At 35.7% G+C, this 16895-nt stretch overlaps 1 protein-coding gene across 1 annotated transcript in view; it reads left to right on the top strand.

Moving 5' to 3' along the window:
• Positions 1-16895, top strand: part of tasp1 (taspase, threonine aspartase, 1) — a 45663-nt gene that overhangs the window by 1535 nt on the left and 27233 nt on the right. Inside the window, exons 3-9 of the mRNA XM_073834603.1 lie at positions 1378-1445; positions 2115-2183; positions 3470-3590; positions 4085-4169; positions 4781-4860; positions 7448-7539; positions 12722-12895. Coding sequence (XP_073690704.1) covers positions 1378-1445; positions 2115-2183; positions 3470-3590; positions 4085-4169; positions 4781-4860; positions 7448-7539; positions 12722-12895 — 689 coding nt within the window. The remainder of the gene's footprint in view (positions 1-1377; positions 1446-2114; positions 2184-3469; positions 3591-4084; positions 4170-4780; positions 4861-7447; positions 7540-12721; positions 12896-16895) is intronic.

Below are 16895 nucleotides of genomic sequence, written 5' to 3'. Positions count from 1 at the left end.
TGTATAATGTTACAAAAGCTTTTTATTTCACATAAATGCTGACCTTTCTATTCATCAAAGAATCCTGAAAAACTATTTTAAATATTAATAATAATAATAAAAAAATTCCTTGAACAGCATATTAGAATGATTTTTGAAGGATCATGTGACACTGAAGACTGGAGCAATGATGTTGAAAATTTAGATTTGAACACAGGAAAAAATCGTATAAATAGTGAAATTATGTCACAATTTGACTGCTTTTGCAGTATTTCGGATCAAATACATGCAGGCTTGGTGTGCAGAATTCTTAAAAAAACATTCTAAATCTTACTGTCCAAAAACTCTTGACTGATAGTGTACAAAAGCCTAACATGCTATAATATAAGTTCTTATTCACTGAAATTTATTTTAACCAGCAGGCCGCATTCAGTTACAACCATAGACTGTAAAAAATATGGACGTAGTATCCGTGACGTCACCCGTAGGATTCTGAAGCGCTAATTTGAAGCTCATAGTGGGCGGGATTCGGCCGTCGCCATCTTGGAATCGCGTCATCGCGCGTCAGTCCCGGATAATCAAAAATGGGCGAAAAGACGGGATGTGGGTGGAGCTGGTTGCTGAAACCACGCCCGTCTAGAGCGACAGTGGTGACAGCAGCGGCAATCCCCCTGTCACTCAAGTGGCCACGCCCTTAATTATGCTGAAATTTAAGGCTTAATATAACTTAAACCGATGAGTTATAAAAAAATTCACCCCCTCACAGTTGATATGAAGGGCAAAACTAGCTATATAGACCAAAACCATTTTTTGAACCAGGCTGTAAACATACTTTTTTCTGCTGTAAAGTTGGGCATTTTAACATGGAGTGTCAATGGGATTGACTCCCTTTTGCAGCCAGCCTCAAGCGGCCAGTCGATGAATTGCAGTTTCAGTCACTTCCGTGTTGGTTTCATGAGGGAGACCAGAAGGTTGCCCCTTGGTTACAACTTACTTGGAAAAACATTGGCCTTAGACATTAATGACAGCAATCCTGATGAATGAGATTTGAGATCTTTGAATATTACCTGTTAATTCACGGTTTTAAATTTCAGCTTTTTGTGTAGCTTCTGAAGACTTGAAATCTAAGTCTACATATATGGACTATGTGTATGGTACTTTTTCTGGTGTTTTGTACTTCTATAGCTTGACAGATGGTCACTATGAACTGCCATTGTATAGAAAACAACAGAAAAATAACAAATGGTTTGAAATGACATTTTTGAAAGTAAGAAAACCTCTTATACAAATGATTTCATAAGACAAGCAAAACTACAGACTGTTAACAGCTGAGGAACCTCATTGTAAGAAACAAACTGAATGCGTGTGTTTTATTTTTGATAATTTTTACCTCCTCAGGGGCAGGGTATCATTCAGAATCCAAAGCCAAGGAATACAAACATGTGTGCAAGAGAGCTTGCCAGAAAGTGAGTTGCATGTGATTCTTCATTCAAAACTTAAGATTCTTCTGCTGTGAACTGTAACCTTTCGATAGCTCTGCCAGAGGTCACGTCGACAATCAGGTTTTATTCCCGGCTCAGTTTGCATGATTTTCTGATGCGGATTGCGTAACACTTTTAACACAAAGATGGATCCTTTTTTTTTTTTTTTTTTTTTTTTGCAGAATCTTACATTGCCAATATACCAAATTGTAATAGATGCTTGCAGCTAACAGTAATGCATAGGTTGGCAAGCTGCAACACAATGCTTTTCCCCGTCCAAAGTGCCGTGTAAAGGATGAAAAGAAAGGATCAGGCTTGAGTAAAACACCTGTGCCAGGGAATTTGAGTTATGTGTTGATAACATGACACCAGCAGCGGCCTGAGCTGCTGCCCGGCTTAATATACTGTTCCAGGCTCTCTGCTTGAAGCTTGTCAAGTGGAAAACACTGCAGCTTTATTTTCTTTTTAAGCTCTTTGTATTGGATTATCACATTTTTATGTTTTGTGTAGATTAGCTTAGTGTGATCCTTTCTGCATGAAGATCCTGAATCCTAAGTAGAACAAAAAAAATAAACACTGAATGCACATTGAGTTGGTTTTAGGCATTGGCAGATGTAGGATTGCTGTCATCAGTTGTGATTTAATGTGTTTCAGGCTGTGGACAGGCTCAGAGCTGGAGGATTGGCACTGGAGGCCGTGACAGCAGCTCTTATAGAGCTAGAGGTGATAGTGGATCACAGCACCACACCAAATCGTTATGACTGAATAGACCCTCAGATATAATATGTAGGAACAGAGTAAACATTTCAGATATTAATGAGATGGCAAGGAAGTCAAATTCAATTTATTTTTATGTTTTCACTTTTAGCTTAGTTATACATGGTTTAATACCTAGGGGTTTTTTACTAATCAAAAGCTTGTTGTTTTTTTCTTGTAAATGTTTTTAAAGATTTCTCTTCTGCTCACCAAGCCTGCATTTTATTTGATCCTAAATACAGCAAAATCAGTAATATTGTGAAATATTTTTACTGTTTAATATAACTGCTTTCTATTTGAATATATTCTAAGATTTGTTTTTTTTGTGATTAAAGATCATTATCATTACTCTACAGTAGTCTTCAATGTCACATGATCCTTCAGAAATCATTCTAATATGCTGATTATCAATATTGCAAAGTTGCAAAATCAGAATATTAGAATGATTTCCGAAGGATCATGTGACTGGAGTAATGATGCTAAAAATTCAGCTTTGAAATCACAGGAATAAATTACATTTTAAAACGTATTCAAATAGAAATCATAATTAAAGAGTAAAAAAAACATTTTGTAGTAAAAAACTTTGGATTAAATAAATGCAGTCTTGATGAGCAGAAGAGACTTCTTTAAAAAACATTATTTTATCAAAAACTTAACTGGTGGTTTATTTCAGTTAGTTGTCAAAGCCACATTTTAAATTTAATTTTTACATTTTTCATCTAATTGTATATTTTATTTTAGTTTTATTTAAATTATAATAATGTTTTGTTGTTATTTTGGTTAGCAAGAATAACACTCATGTCTAACAGCATGCCAAGTTTTTGCTCAAGAAACATCTTTTCAAAAAACTTTCTGTAGACACAAAATTAAATAAATCTGTAAAACAGATTAAGTTGTAAGTTGTGAGATACTTAATGCAATGAAAGTCACTGTAACATCTATGACAAACTACACAGAAAATCTCTACTAATATTTTCAGTGTTTTATGGCATTAAAATCTTAAAAGTTTCGGACCATTCAAACAGGGCAATGTTTTGAAAGCACTGCAGTGTTTAGACTCCTCAGGGACTTCAGCCTATGAATGACTTATAGATTATAGTGTCTTCGCATTAAGCTGGAATAGGAAAACATATTTCAACAGAAGCATATTTTGCAAGGCAAAAGCAAGGATACAATTTAAGACTGTTTTTCAATGTTATGTGTATCTCTTAGAAGAGCAGACAGTTATCTTTAAGATTGATGTTTATTTACAGGACTCCCCGTTCACCAATGCGGGTACCGGTTCCAACCTGAACCTCTCCGGTGAGATTGAGTGTGATGCCAGCATCATGGATGGGAAGTCCTTAAACTATGGAGCTGTTGGAGCCTTGAGTGGTGAGTGCTCTTAGAAACACTGGTGAGTCTGGTTGGAGCTTTTTATTATGTGGTGAAGGTGCTTTGTAGCAAAACAAATAAAAGCCGACTTCTACCCTCCTCAACTTTTTATGGGAACGTGGCTAAAGGTTTTTGTGCATGCTAAAATATATTAGATATTAAATGTACATGTACATGCATATGTGATATTTTTTTTACTACAAGTTGTAGCACAAAACAGGACTGATTCTACCCCCATCAATCTGTATCTGCGTTTGTTAAAACAGCCAATTTAATATGCAATGTCTTGCATCCACACAAAATATCAAGGAGGTTCATCTAGTTTCACATTGATATTAATACAACGTTGTGTTATAATGCTTTTTTTGGTGCAATGAACTCCAATGAACTGCATTATCCTTCAACAGACGTGTTTGAGAAAGCCAAATGGTTTCTTTTACCATATTTAAAGCTGTCTTGAGTGAAAGTGATACTAATGCTGCTCTTTCTATCAGGAATCAAGAACCCGGTGCTGGTAGCCAGAAGACTATTAAGTGAAACTCAGAAGGGGAAGCTATCAGCTGGCAGGATCCCTCCCTGGTGAGCTGAGCTCTCTGATGTTGGCTTTCTAGCTATCAGCTTAGACATATAGACAGACTTTATTGATGCCTAAGGGGAAACACGTTTTTAAAACAAGTAACATCAGAATATCAATCGCAGTATGCACAGAAAACACTATTTATGAATGTAATGCAGCCAAGCAAAAATTGGTGCATGACAAAACATTATGGCAAATGTTGCAAGTTTGTTTTTAGCCAAAGGAAATAAGTGCCATTCATATTCATGCCTCAGTAATTGACACAAAGGCTGCATTTAAAATAATTGTTATCCATTTGAATGTTTTCAAGTGTATTTTATTCATGGGATGGCAGAATTTTCAATGTGATTTGCTGAATAGAAAGTTCAAAAGAACAGCATTTGTTTGAAATAGAATTTTGTAACAGTGTAAAAGTCTTTGTCGCTTTTGAGCAATTGAATGCATTTTTGCTGAATAAAAGTATTCATTTCTTTTAAATGAAAAAACTGTGTATATAGTGTGTACACTATGTGTATACTTCTTAAAATTAAGGCAGGAAACATTTAAGAAAATACAACGTTTTGTACTGTGGTGAAGTTGTTCTTGCGTGTAAATCACATCTCTGCATTGTCAGTTTTTTAGTGGGCAAAGGAGCAGAACAGTGGGCCATCAGCCATGGTATCCCAGCATGCCCTACAGAGAAGATGACCACCAGTGAGTATCAGACCACCCAGAATCCTTCTTCAGCTGCTGCTGCATGCTTGACTGCAGGGTTTTTTATTAGATTTATGTGCATTAATAAAGATCATGACACATCTTTGGATATTTCTAAAAGAAATCCCATTATTTTACATTATTAGGAAAGACAGGAGATTATTACAAGACTCAAGACATTTCTCTTTTAAGAAGCACATTAGAGGCAGTTTTAAAGTGAAATTAAAGCTCTTGTGTGAGCAACAAAATGCCCTCCAATCTGTTTGGATCTGTAAGGCGTAACATCCAGGTTCCTTTAACAGGTATTTGTGCTTCCTCTGCAACTGTAATCTATGGAAACCCGTTTCTGCCATTGAATAAAAAAAATAAAATAGATAATTGCAAGTTTTTATCTCACAATTCAGACTTTTTTTGTTCTTGCAATTGCAAGTTAACATCTGTAAATTCTGATTTTTTTTTTCTCAGAATTGTGAGATGTAAACTTGCAATTGGGAGTTATAAAGTCAGAATTATGAGATTTAAAAACTTTTCTCACAAATGCAAGTTTGTATCTTGCAATTCAGAATTTTTTTTCTTGCAATTCATACTTCTCAGAATTGTGAGATATAAAGTCACTATTGCAAGCTATAAAGTCAAATTCTGAGGGGGAAAAGCCTGTTATCTTCTTAGAATTGCAAGTTTATATCTCACATTTATGACTCAACTCGCAGCGTGTTATAAAGTCACAATTGCGAGATGTAAACTTGAAGTTTTAAGGAAAAAAAGTCACAATTGTGAGTTTATATCTCACGATTCTGACATTATTTCTCAGATTGCGAGTTATAACTTTATAACTTGAGATAAAAAGTCGCAATAACTTTTTTTTTTATTTAGTCTTTGGTAGTAATCAGTTTTTAATGCACACCTAATATAATTCTCAATTATATTAATAGTATTGTGCAAGAAAGAGTTTTTTTGCTAGCGAGACCTTTGTAAGTGTGTGACTTGTGAAGTTTATGTATTTTCTGTTTTATAATTTCCAGCATTTATAACATTTTAAGTAATTGTATTACGATTCTGCATTTTATTCAGCCTAAATGATACAATTATGTGTGCTATTTGTTTTGTTTTTGTTTTAATTTTATTCTTGAAAGTATAGGAATATAGTTATTCTTCAGTCGTAAAGAAATTGTTTTTTTGTTGTTGAGAAAAACAATTCAGAAATCTTCTCCATGTAGTGGACTTCTGTAGTGCCTGCGAGTTTAAACTTTCAAAATGCAGTTTAAATGCAGCTTTAAAGGGCTCTAAACGATCCCAGCCAAGGATCTAGAAAAAATGACTATTTTTTATACTTTTAACCTCAAATGCTCGAATGCATACTCTGTGCACTCTGGTTAAAGGCAGTTAAGGTATGTCAAACTCCCATCTCATTTTCTCCTCAAACTTCAAAATCGTCCTACAATGCTGCAGAAGTACTGACCCAGTTTTTACAAAGTGAACATGCAAAGAAACACCCTTTACAAAAAAAGGTAAAACAGCGATGTAGGGTGATTTTGAAGTTGCAGGAGAAAATGAGATGGGAGTTTTTCGAAAGACATTAACTTCTTGGATGACAAGGGGGTGAGTAAATTATCTGTAAAATGTTCTGGAAGTAAACTAATCCTTTAAAAAGTCAGCATTGAAATGCAATTATGTAATTGTAAAATGTGATTTGTCTTATTTTTTAATTTGTCTCATTTAGCCATGTGGTGATGGTGCAGCTGTCTGAAAACCAAACACTAATTCTTAGTGAACGTAACAAAATACTTAGATGCAGCATTTTATTGCAAGCACTTGTATTTCCTTTCAGGGAATAAAAAAAATAGTTCTTATTGTTCTTTAATTCCCATGGGTTATTTACAGTTTTTATTGAAATATTCTAGATGCGGAATAGCTTGAAAGCGTTCTATGTTAAGGCTTTTACAAAAACCACTGCCTTTTTTCTTAGTTGTAAGTCTTGACAGGGGCACGTTATAATTTCATTGAATAATGATTGGCAAGAACGCTTGTGATCTCATCTGCTGGAGTATTTTTAAACCACTGACTCAGTGATATTTTTACCAGCCCTAATTGCATTCCATTAAATTCAGCGAAATGACTTAATTGTGACCATTTCATTGATTCATTTTCTTTGATTAAGAGATTTTCACAGGAGTGGAATGCAGCGCTTGGTAAACAATGGCTTCTATGCTTTAATAGAGGGCCCCATGCCGACTCCCAGTGTGTGTCAGACAGAGATAGAGTGTGTGTTGTCAGTGTTGGAAATGATCTGATGCCAAAACCATGACCTCACTCCAACACATGTCCCATTATTTAGGGAGACTTTGAGAATTTCAACCACATTTCCACCAACAGACTGATTTATTATGTGAATAAAGGCTCCCCCGCCAAACACACACCCTTGCTGCACTCTGCTATCATGAAGAATAATACTAATAATCAATGCAATAAGGCCCCAGAAGCAAAACAGCAAGGATTTAGTGGCTCCTGGCACACACACACAGTTTTATGGATAGGCAGTTGAGTAATATCTGTTATTGACTGTCACACCTTTTTCAACACTTTACAGAGTTCAGTTTGTCAGGCTACAAGAGGAACAAAAGGAAGATGGAGCTGGCGGAACAGGTTGAGATGAAAAGGAAAAGACAATTGTGTGGACATGTGAGTGAATCTTAAGTTATATTTAATGTTTAATATACAGTTACAGTGGTTTTCCAAGATGGGTTCCATTCGGAACACGCCTTGCAAGGGTCGATCAACGAAGTTCTGTTTATCAGGTGCAGAACCTGGCTTCAAAAAACAGATGCATGAGTGCTGCTAGCATTGCTTTAAATGTTGCAGAAGTAGAAGGTCAGCTTGTCAGTGCTCAGACCATACGCCGCACACTGCAACAAGTCGGTTTGCATGGGCATCGTCTCAAAAGGAAGCCTCTTCTGAAGCTGGCTCACAAGAAAGCCTGCAAACAGTTTGCTGAAGACAACCTGTCCAAGAGCATGAATTACTGGAACCATGTCCTGTGGTCTGATGAAACTAAGATTAACTTGTTTGGCAAAGATGGTGTCCAGCATGTGAAGCGATGCCCTGGTGAGGACTACCAAGAAAATTGTCTACAGTCTAGCATGGTGGTGGTAGCAACATGGTCTGGGGGTGCATGAGCTGCAGTTCATTGAGGTAAACATGGATTCCATTATGTACTGTACATTTGGAAGGAGAACATGATGCCTTCTCTCCAGAAACTAGGCCGAATAGCAGTTTTCCAACATGATAACGACCCCAAACACACCACCAAGATGACAAATGCCTTGCTGAGAAAGCTGAAGGTGAAGATGATGGGGTGACCAAGTATGTCTCCAGACCTGAACCCTATTAAGCACCTCAGTTGTAAGGTGGAGAAACACCATGTGTCTAATGTCCAGCAGCTCCATGAGGAGTGAAAGAGGATCCCAGCAACAACCTGTGAAGTTCTGGTCAATTCCATGCCCAGGATAAATGAGGAAGTGGTCAAAATATTGACACTTTTGGACAAGTTCACTCAGGGTGTACTCACTTTTGTTGCCAGCTATTTTGACAATAATGGCTGTATGTTGAGCTATAGGACCAATGAGATTTAAGTATAGGCGGTGCTGTCCGGCGTGACTTCAGAAATGGAAACCAAGCTTCCGTCAAAATGTTCTGACCTTTGTCAGGTCAAGTTCAGACTTAATGTCAAGAGTTTTTTTTTTTTTTTACATTCAGGATATGCTGTTGATTTTTGGCATCGGCATTCACCCTGATTAAAAAAAGACAACTAAATATGTGAGTTTCTCCCATAAATGCTCCATGAGCTATAGGTTTCCACCCTCCTATTCAGTTCAACACATTTAATTAGGTCTAAACGCAGTGCAGCAGAGGCATTTGCTCTGACATTATTACTCGACTGATAACAGGATCTGCATCTGTTCAGTCCTCTAATTCAAAACCACCACATATACCCAGAGGAGGAAACCCGTCGGGTAATGACGACCTTGAAGGGGGGCGTGGAGACCTCAATTACTCACAATCACAGGAAACACACATACGTATACTTACTGCACTGCTGACATGGCACTGCACACAAGGAATTTGACTTGGGTGACACGCTCTTTTGTAGCTTCTTGTCACTGACCTGAAAAGAATGAGTTCAGCAGGTGGACATGAAAAGATCAAATTGAAAAGATCTTTTTAGGCATTTACTTCAGGGCAGTTTCAAGTACATAATCTAGTTTATGTGTTATTTTAGTATCATTAATCGTATTATAATATTTCAAACTTAAATTTTAGTTTAAAGTTTAATTCATTTTTATGTTTGAGTTATTTTAATACATGAAGGTGATCTAAATTAAAATGAATTTTTTTTCACTTCAGTTAAAGAGATAGTTCCCAAAAATTAAAGTTCTGTCATTAATTACTCAACCTCATGTTGTTCCTAAACCTTAAGACCTACGTTCATCTTTGGAACACAAATTAAGATATTTTTGATGAAATCTGAGAGCTTTCCAACCCTCCAGCAAAGCAACTGACACGTTACCAACATTGTTTAAAATATCTTCTTTTGTGTTTAGCAGAAGAGAGAAACGCATGCAAGTTTGGAACAACTTGAGGTTGAGTAAATTATGATAGAATTTTCACTTTTTGGTGAATTATCTCTTTAAGTATAATAACCCTGCATTGACCATTTATTGACCATTTTCTTTTAAAGAAACTAAAATGCACAGGTTTTGGTGATTGGGTCCTCATGAATGTTGCAGGAGTTTTAAGACAATCGTTGATGCGATATGAGACTGTGGTGCTTCAGCACCACCTCCACCCTCCTGCGCCCACATCTTGAAGTTATTTCACCGAATTATTTCCTGTAATGTGCTTGAACATGTTAGCATCTCTCCTACTTTTTTGGTAGATTTTCAAGGAAGTGATTTGACAGGTACACATGGAATGCAGGTGTCGAAGGAAAATGGGTTCCAGCGCAGATCTGTCCGTGATGTAAAGCTTGTGTGGTCCCTATGAGAAAGTGAAACGTGGGTCACTCGTGGGTCATTAGTTGCAAATTACAGTGTCTGAAAATGTGGGCGAAAATGTTTTTCGACAGGATAGACAAATACGTCGTGGTTTAACTTGGTTTGGTATATGTGGTACTCATGTTCGGTGTTCGAACCTTGTAGGGTTTGTTTTAAAGATAGCATCGTGATTGCTGTTGGCTCTGTCTGCATGAGTGATCTGTGCCTCTGGGATGCCACATGGTCTTTCTTCCTTCAGTTCAGTTCACTAAAGACTTTTCTCCAGAGCTATGCATTAAATGGTCATTAAGATAACAACACATCCCCCAGTCTCCTCTCAAGTGGCCTGTGGTTTGTTTGATTTTATAAGTGCCATATTTATTGTTTTACTGGGGATGAAATGCATTTGTATCGCATGGATAGCCGGGGGTCTAGGGGTTCTCGCTCATTTTTAACGCATTTAACGTGCTTTGCACAGCTAAGATGTAATTTCTGTTATGTGGGTGGGTGCACTCGTGCTTTATAATAATATGACTGTAGCATCGAAGGTTTCCCTCATTGGGAAATCTTTATGCTTTATATCATGGTCTTTCCTGGGGTTTTAGAGTGTTGTTTAGATTTATAGAAGTTCACACGATGAGGGCTTTTGAGAAGAAAAGTAATTACTGGATTTGCAGAAGTTTGCAAGGTTCATGGCAAGGTTTGTGTCTTGGAATAGTTTTGCAAAAACCACAAATGGCCAGGCATAAACTTGGGGTGAAAGGCAAGGTACTTAAAAAACATTTGGGGGTTAACTAAATCTATTCAGGGCATTGCCCCGGAAACCCAGCCCTAGTGCCGCCCATGTTTTTAGGCTTGGAAATGTGATGGAATTTAGTGTCTTAAGTCTTAATATCTACTGTAAATACCAAGTATTGTCAAAAATCAAATCAAAAGTCAAAAGTTTTTGAACAGGAAGATTTTTTTTTTAAAGAGGTCTCTTCTGCTCACCAAGCCTGCATGTATTTGATCTAAAGTACAGCAAAAAAGAAAAAGAAAAAAAAGAAAGAAATATTTTTAGTATTTGAAAGAACTGTTTTCTATTTGAATACATTTTAAAATGTGATTTATTCCCAAAGCTAGATTTTTAGCTTCATTCCTCCAGTCTGCATTGTCACAGTGCCAACATGATTTAACTACATTTTCAGGGTTCTTTAATAAATAGAAAGATCTAAAGATCAGCATTTATCTGAACTAAAAAGCTAATATTATACACTATACCATTCAAAAGCTTGGAGTTGGTGTATTTTGGTAATAGTAATTAATACTTTTATTTAGCAAGGATGCTTTAAATTCATTGAAAGTGATGATTAAGACATGCATAATGTTACAAAAGATTTCTATTTCAGATGAATGTTCTTCTATTCTGAACTTTCTATTCATCAAAGAAACCTGAAAACATTCTACTCAGCGGTTTTCAACAGCAAATCAGAATATTAGAATGATTTCTGGAGGGTCATGTGACTGGAGTAATAATTCAGTAAAAAAATTCAGCTTTGAAATCACAGGAATAAATCACATTTTAAAATGCATTCAAGTAGAAAACATTATTTTAAATAGTACAAATATTTCACAATTTTACTGTTTTTGCTGTACTTTGGATGAAATAAATGCAGGCTTGGTGAGCAGAAGAAACTTTTTTTAAAGAAACTTGAGAAATTTTACTGTTCAAAATCTTTTTACTGGTAGTGTATATTATCTTAAAAAATTGGGACCTAACATAGACATGAAAGTCTGCCTAAAATGTAACCACAACATGGAGAAAAATATCCAGTAATTATGAGCAACTGGGAAAGTATGGAAACCCTGATAATTTTTTTTATTTAAAGAAAAAAATGACAGATGGAAACATTTAAACTTTTCTGAAGTCAATTGAACATTTGTACCAACTTACATTCATAACACACCAAAATAGAGACAAAGCAGAATCATTAAGGTACATAAAGGACATAAAGGTTATATAAACAGTTACCCATAAAGGAGAGGAAAATTGATGCTCCCCTTTGGAAAGGTCTGTGAGCAGATGTTGTACTAGAGTTGATTTTGTCAGATTTATCGCTGATGGTGAGATCAATAATAATAACGTTCTGTTTTTGCCTGTTCTGTAATATTTTAGAAAGTTATTGCGCTAATAATCAGCTGAGGTCTGAAGATCTGTGGCCTAGTAATGACACTCTGTTCATGGGAAGATGGAATAATAAATTATAAGTCATCCTGTCCCCTTCCGCAGTTTCTCAAGACCAGCCAATTTGTCAAACAGCTCTACGAGTCTTTCAGTCCACATCAGCGCTCTTTCCAAAGTACACAGCAATCAGCAAATGAAAACAGTCCTTTAAACATGACCACTTTACTCATTATAAATGAGAGCGCGAGGATCATTTTTCAGATGCTGATATGTAATTGGACTTTATTTGCTCAAGTTAGATAGCGACATGTATTACAGTTCCCAGGTTTGTCAGAAAGTTCAAGTTTGGTTATGGTAGCCAGCTGGGTCTGAAAGCCAACTTCATAGACAAGGGAAAAAAACATTGCAAAAGAAGCAATGTTCAATGTGTTTCAGTCTAGTATTATTCTGGGTTTTGGAAATGTGCCTTTTTGCTGTTGCCAGTAACCACAGCCTTTTTGTTCTTCTTTTTTGGCCTACGGTTTAGCATGAAGATACATTGACACTTACATTTATTTTTGATTTCACTTTCTTAAATGAACTCAGGATGTTAGACTCCAGAAAAGTGCCGTGTTAATTTCTGTGTGTGCGATAGGAAATTCTAATTGAATGGCAATTTTGTGTGCAGGAGAATGATTTTGGCTGCTTGGAGCCTGTAGGAGACATCATGGTGGAAGGTGAGGAGAATAACTCGGCCTGTCTGGACACGGTTGGTGCGGTTGTGGTGGATCGGGAAGGGAATGTGGCAGCTGCGGTTTCCAGCGGAGGTCTGGCCATGAAACACCCAGGTCGAGTGGGACAGGTGAACTTTGATTTGCTCCTAAGTCTGATCATAATCGAATTGATCCTGCTGTACATTATTAAATAACATAAGTTAGCATGTCAGTGATGTAGTTATTGAGAAAAAAATGTTTATAGTAATAATTAACGGGATAGCTTACCCCATGATTTACTCACCCTCAGGCCATCCTAGGTCTATATGACTTTCTTCTTTCAGACAAATACATTCAGAGTTATATTAAGTAATATCCTGGCTATTCCAAGGTGTATAATGGCAGTGAATAGCTGTTGAGATTTTGAAATCCAATAAACAGGGTTCGTACGGGTGCTTGAATTCCTTGAAAATGCTTGAATTTTAATGTAGTGTTTTCAAGGTTTGAAAAATGCTTGGATTTTGGATGAAGTGCTTGAAAGTGCTTGAATATGCAGTTGCATCGGTTTCATATTAATTCGCTTTCATACTAAATAGTTATTTTTTGTCATGCTTATAATATATAAAAAAAAGAAAAGAAAAAACAGGTCCGCTCGAGTCAGTGTGCACGTGAGGCTGTAGTGATCTTCTTGATGCGCGCCCTCTGATGGAACAGAGCGGTAGATAAAACATGCAGTTATCAGGAGGTTGTTGCATCAGTCCTCGATGGCTTGAAAACAGTGGCGGCTACTGGTCTGTCAAATAGGGGAAGCTCATTTTCGGTCTACATCAAAAATTGTCTATTTATTTAAAAGTAAATTCTGCCCTACGTTCCTTTTCAAGAAAATGGTCTGTGACCCTGTCGTACCAACTAGGCGTCTTTTCCAGTGACTTTTCGTGTGCAGTTTCATATGAATGAATGATCTAAAAAAAATATTAAACTCTGTAAAAGTGAAACAAAGAATGTGGTGTATAATTGTGTGAAATGTATGGTGAAAATCAAGCAATTTCGCCAAGCAAATATAAAGAAATAGGTTGCAGCAGTTTTTATTTCGACTGAACTTGAGAAATCCACGATGGGACTGAGCGCAGAGAGCGCGAACGAGTAGCTTCAGCGATTCCTTATAGGACAAAATCGCTGTCAGTCAAAAGGACATGCAATCTTTCGACAGACCCTCCAATCATCACGCAGAAGCTCAGCGTCCAGGCCAGCCCACTCCTCATTCACCCCCAGAGACGCTGAGCGTCCGTGGGCGGGACATAATCGCAGCGTTTATCCAATAACCGTCTAGTTTCAAAGCCCTGAAAAAAAACGTTCAAAGCAGCCCCATTGAAGTCAATGGACGCTGGGCTTCAATGGGGAAATGCACTGTGACGCTACGGGAATGTATGAGAAGAAAATCAAGTCAGCCGACCTGCTATATCTAACTGATTCTGAACGAATTCGTCTTTGAGATGAACGTTTTCTAACGCATTTTTAGTCAATAAAATGTTAATACAATAGTACGTAATTTGACCATTAATTTTGTGACATTATAGGGGAAGCTGAGCTTCCCTTGCAGTCTTAAAGAAATCGCCACTGCTTGAAAACGACAAATAAGAATTATGTTTAAAACGAGAATTTGGGGATCGCAAAATTGCCAGCCCGATGTCCCGGGGCTATTGTGTTTTCCAGTCGGGCTACCAAAATGTTTCACCGGACTATCTTAAAGTAGAGGGCTGATTACAAACTCATCAATTTAGCCTTATCAAAGTTAAGGCCATACAAAGTTTTAAATGTATTAAATAGTATAAGAAAAGGCTTAATTATAAGTTTAAGAGCTAGGGAGGGATATACGAGAATCGCGATAGGGCTGGATAAAACTTCAAAAGGCAATGATATCATATTGAATAAACATACACACTGCACGTTTCAAAGTCAAAACGCTGCACGGATGTCTTTATATAAATGTATCTGAAGGGAACCGACTGTCCTCAGAAACGTGTCGTTGGCATTTTCATTTCATGTCTGATAAAACTGCGTTAATGCTGATTTGTGTACAGCCGTTATTAGGAAACCGTAATATTTCAGCACTCCTAAAGCGCCCCCTCGTGACAGGGAATGAATTTGCGAATATTCAGCTGTTTAGCAAGATTATTACAAATATTGGCCCATGTTTTTATGCAGCAAACACATAAAGAGTTGTAAATGTAAAAGTTATGTGCTTTCTAAAAATCTAAACAATTAAGACAGTAATATTTATGTTTTAAATAAATTATACTTGATATATCCATTTTAAAGGTATAGTGCCATTGAATAAGATGTTTTGTTGTTGTGAAAATCTGAATTATAAATCATGTCATTTTATGGCTTAATGTTATTTTACATTGTTCAACCCCACTACGGTGTTCATTTTACTTGTGCAGCTCTTAAAAAGGGTCATAAATTGCCTTAAATTGATATTTAAAAATTCTGCAGATACACTGTAAATAGTGAAAAAAATACCTTGATATTTGTGAATAGGAAATTAGGTAGGAGTCTAAATGTCAATCAAAAATATTTTCAATGTTTAAAAAATGGTCTTTTTTCATTTGGGCCAGTTAAATTGTATTATTAATTTTATAGTGTCTTTTTGACTACCTTTTAGTAGGCTACTTTTAGGCTGGAATGTGAAATGTATTTATGAAAATCCTTCAAGTTTTCAAGTTTTAGAATTTTAGTTTATCATATTTTATTTACAGTCATTTTATACCAGTCATTAATGTGTTACCATAGACATTGCCCTACTCAACTCATACAGTATTACTTTTATTTGTGCAGGTCTTAAAAAGCCTTTAAATTTTATTTTTTAAAACACTACAGATACTCAGTAAATTATATTAATTATATATTTTAAATTATATAATTTGTATACTGAATGTTGACTATTTATATGGGGCAATGTTATATGCAATCTAGACAGTTGTTTTTTAATAGCACAATAACATCTGATTTAAAATTTAGAACTCATGTCTGTGAATATGTAATTTCAAATCAAATCAAAATTTATTTGTTAAGCACCTTAAAAAACACAGCGTGTACCAAAGTGCTGTACAACACTATAAACACAATACAAACACAGATATAGATAATAATAATATAGAAACACAGATTCTTTAATAATTTGCCACAGTGCTGGAATATCTTGAAAATGCACCTTGAAAGTGCTTGAAAAGTGCTTGAATTTTACTTTAGAAAAGGTGTAAGAACCCTGAATAAAGTACATCCATCCATCATAAAAAGTACTCCACACTGCTCCGGGGGGTTAGTAAAGGCCATTTCTCGCTGGAACACTACTCTCTCATGATTGCATGCACGATAGTTAGTGGAAGCTAGAGATTACAGTTTCTAAAGTTTTAAATTTGGGTGTTTTTCTTACACAAATGCATTAATTCACTTCAAGAGGCTTTTGTTAATCCCCTGGAACTGTGTGGAGTACTTTTTATGATGGATGGATCTACTTAATAGGACTTCTATTGGACTATTGAATATCACTACCCATTCATTGCCATTATTTTGTAAAAGTGACCTTGAGTTCTTGAAAGGTGCTATAAAAAATAAAAATTATTATTATTATTATTATTATTATTATAAAGCTTGAAAGAGCCAGGACATTTTTTTAATATAACTTTGATTGTATTCGTCTGAAAGAAGAGGGAACTTTCCCTTTAATATTAATAATATTTATATAATATTAGAATATTTATTAATATTAATAATGTGCATTGGTAAACTTTATTTATAGCATACTTTGAGTTCTTTTTTTATATTTAAGGCCTATTCATACTGGGCAAACATTTTTAGCACAATACAATTTTAATTAACAATGTGTTATTACACTACTGTTTTAAAATTTTGGGGTTGGTATAATTTTTATTTTTTATTTTTTGAAAGGCATTTTTTGCTCATTTATTTGAATTTCATTTCAAATGTTATTATTTCATTTATTCGAAATCTTAGTAATTACTAATAATTAGTCATGTAAAATATTATTGCAATGTAAAATAATGTTTATATTCTGATATGCTGAAATTTCAAAAGAACTGATTTTATTTGAAATAGTTTTTTGTGTGTGTGTGTGTGTGTGTGTGT

This window comes from Garra rufa, chromosome 2 (assembly GCF_049309525.1).
Source record: "Garra rufa chromosome 2, GarRuf1.0, whole genome shotgun sequence".
Classification (NCBI taxonomy): domain Eukaryota; kingdom Metazoa; phylum Chordata; class Actinopteri; order Cypriniformes; family Cyprinidae; genus Garra; species Garra rufa.
The sequence above is the reverse complement of the archived record's forward strand: the minus strand, read 5'-3'. Positions and strand labels throughout refer to the sequence as shown.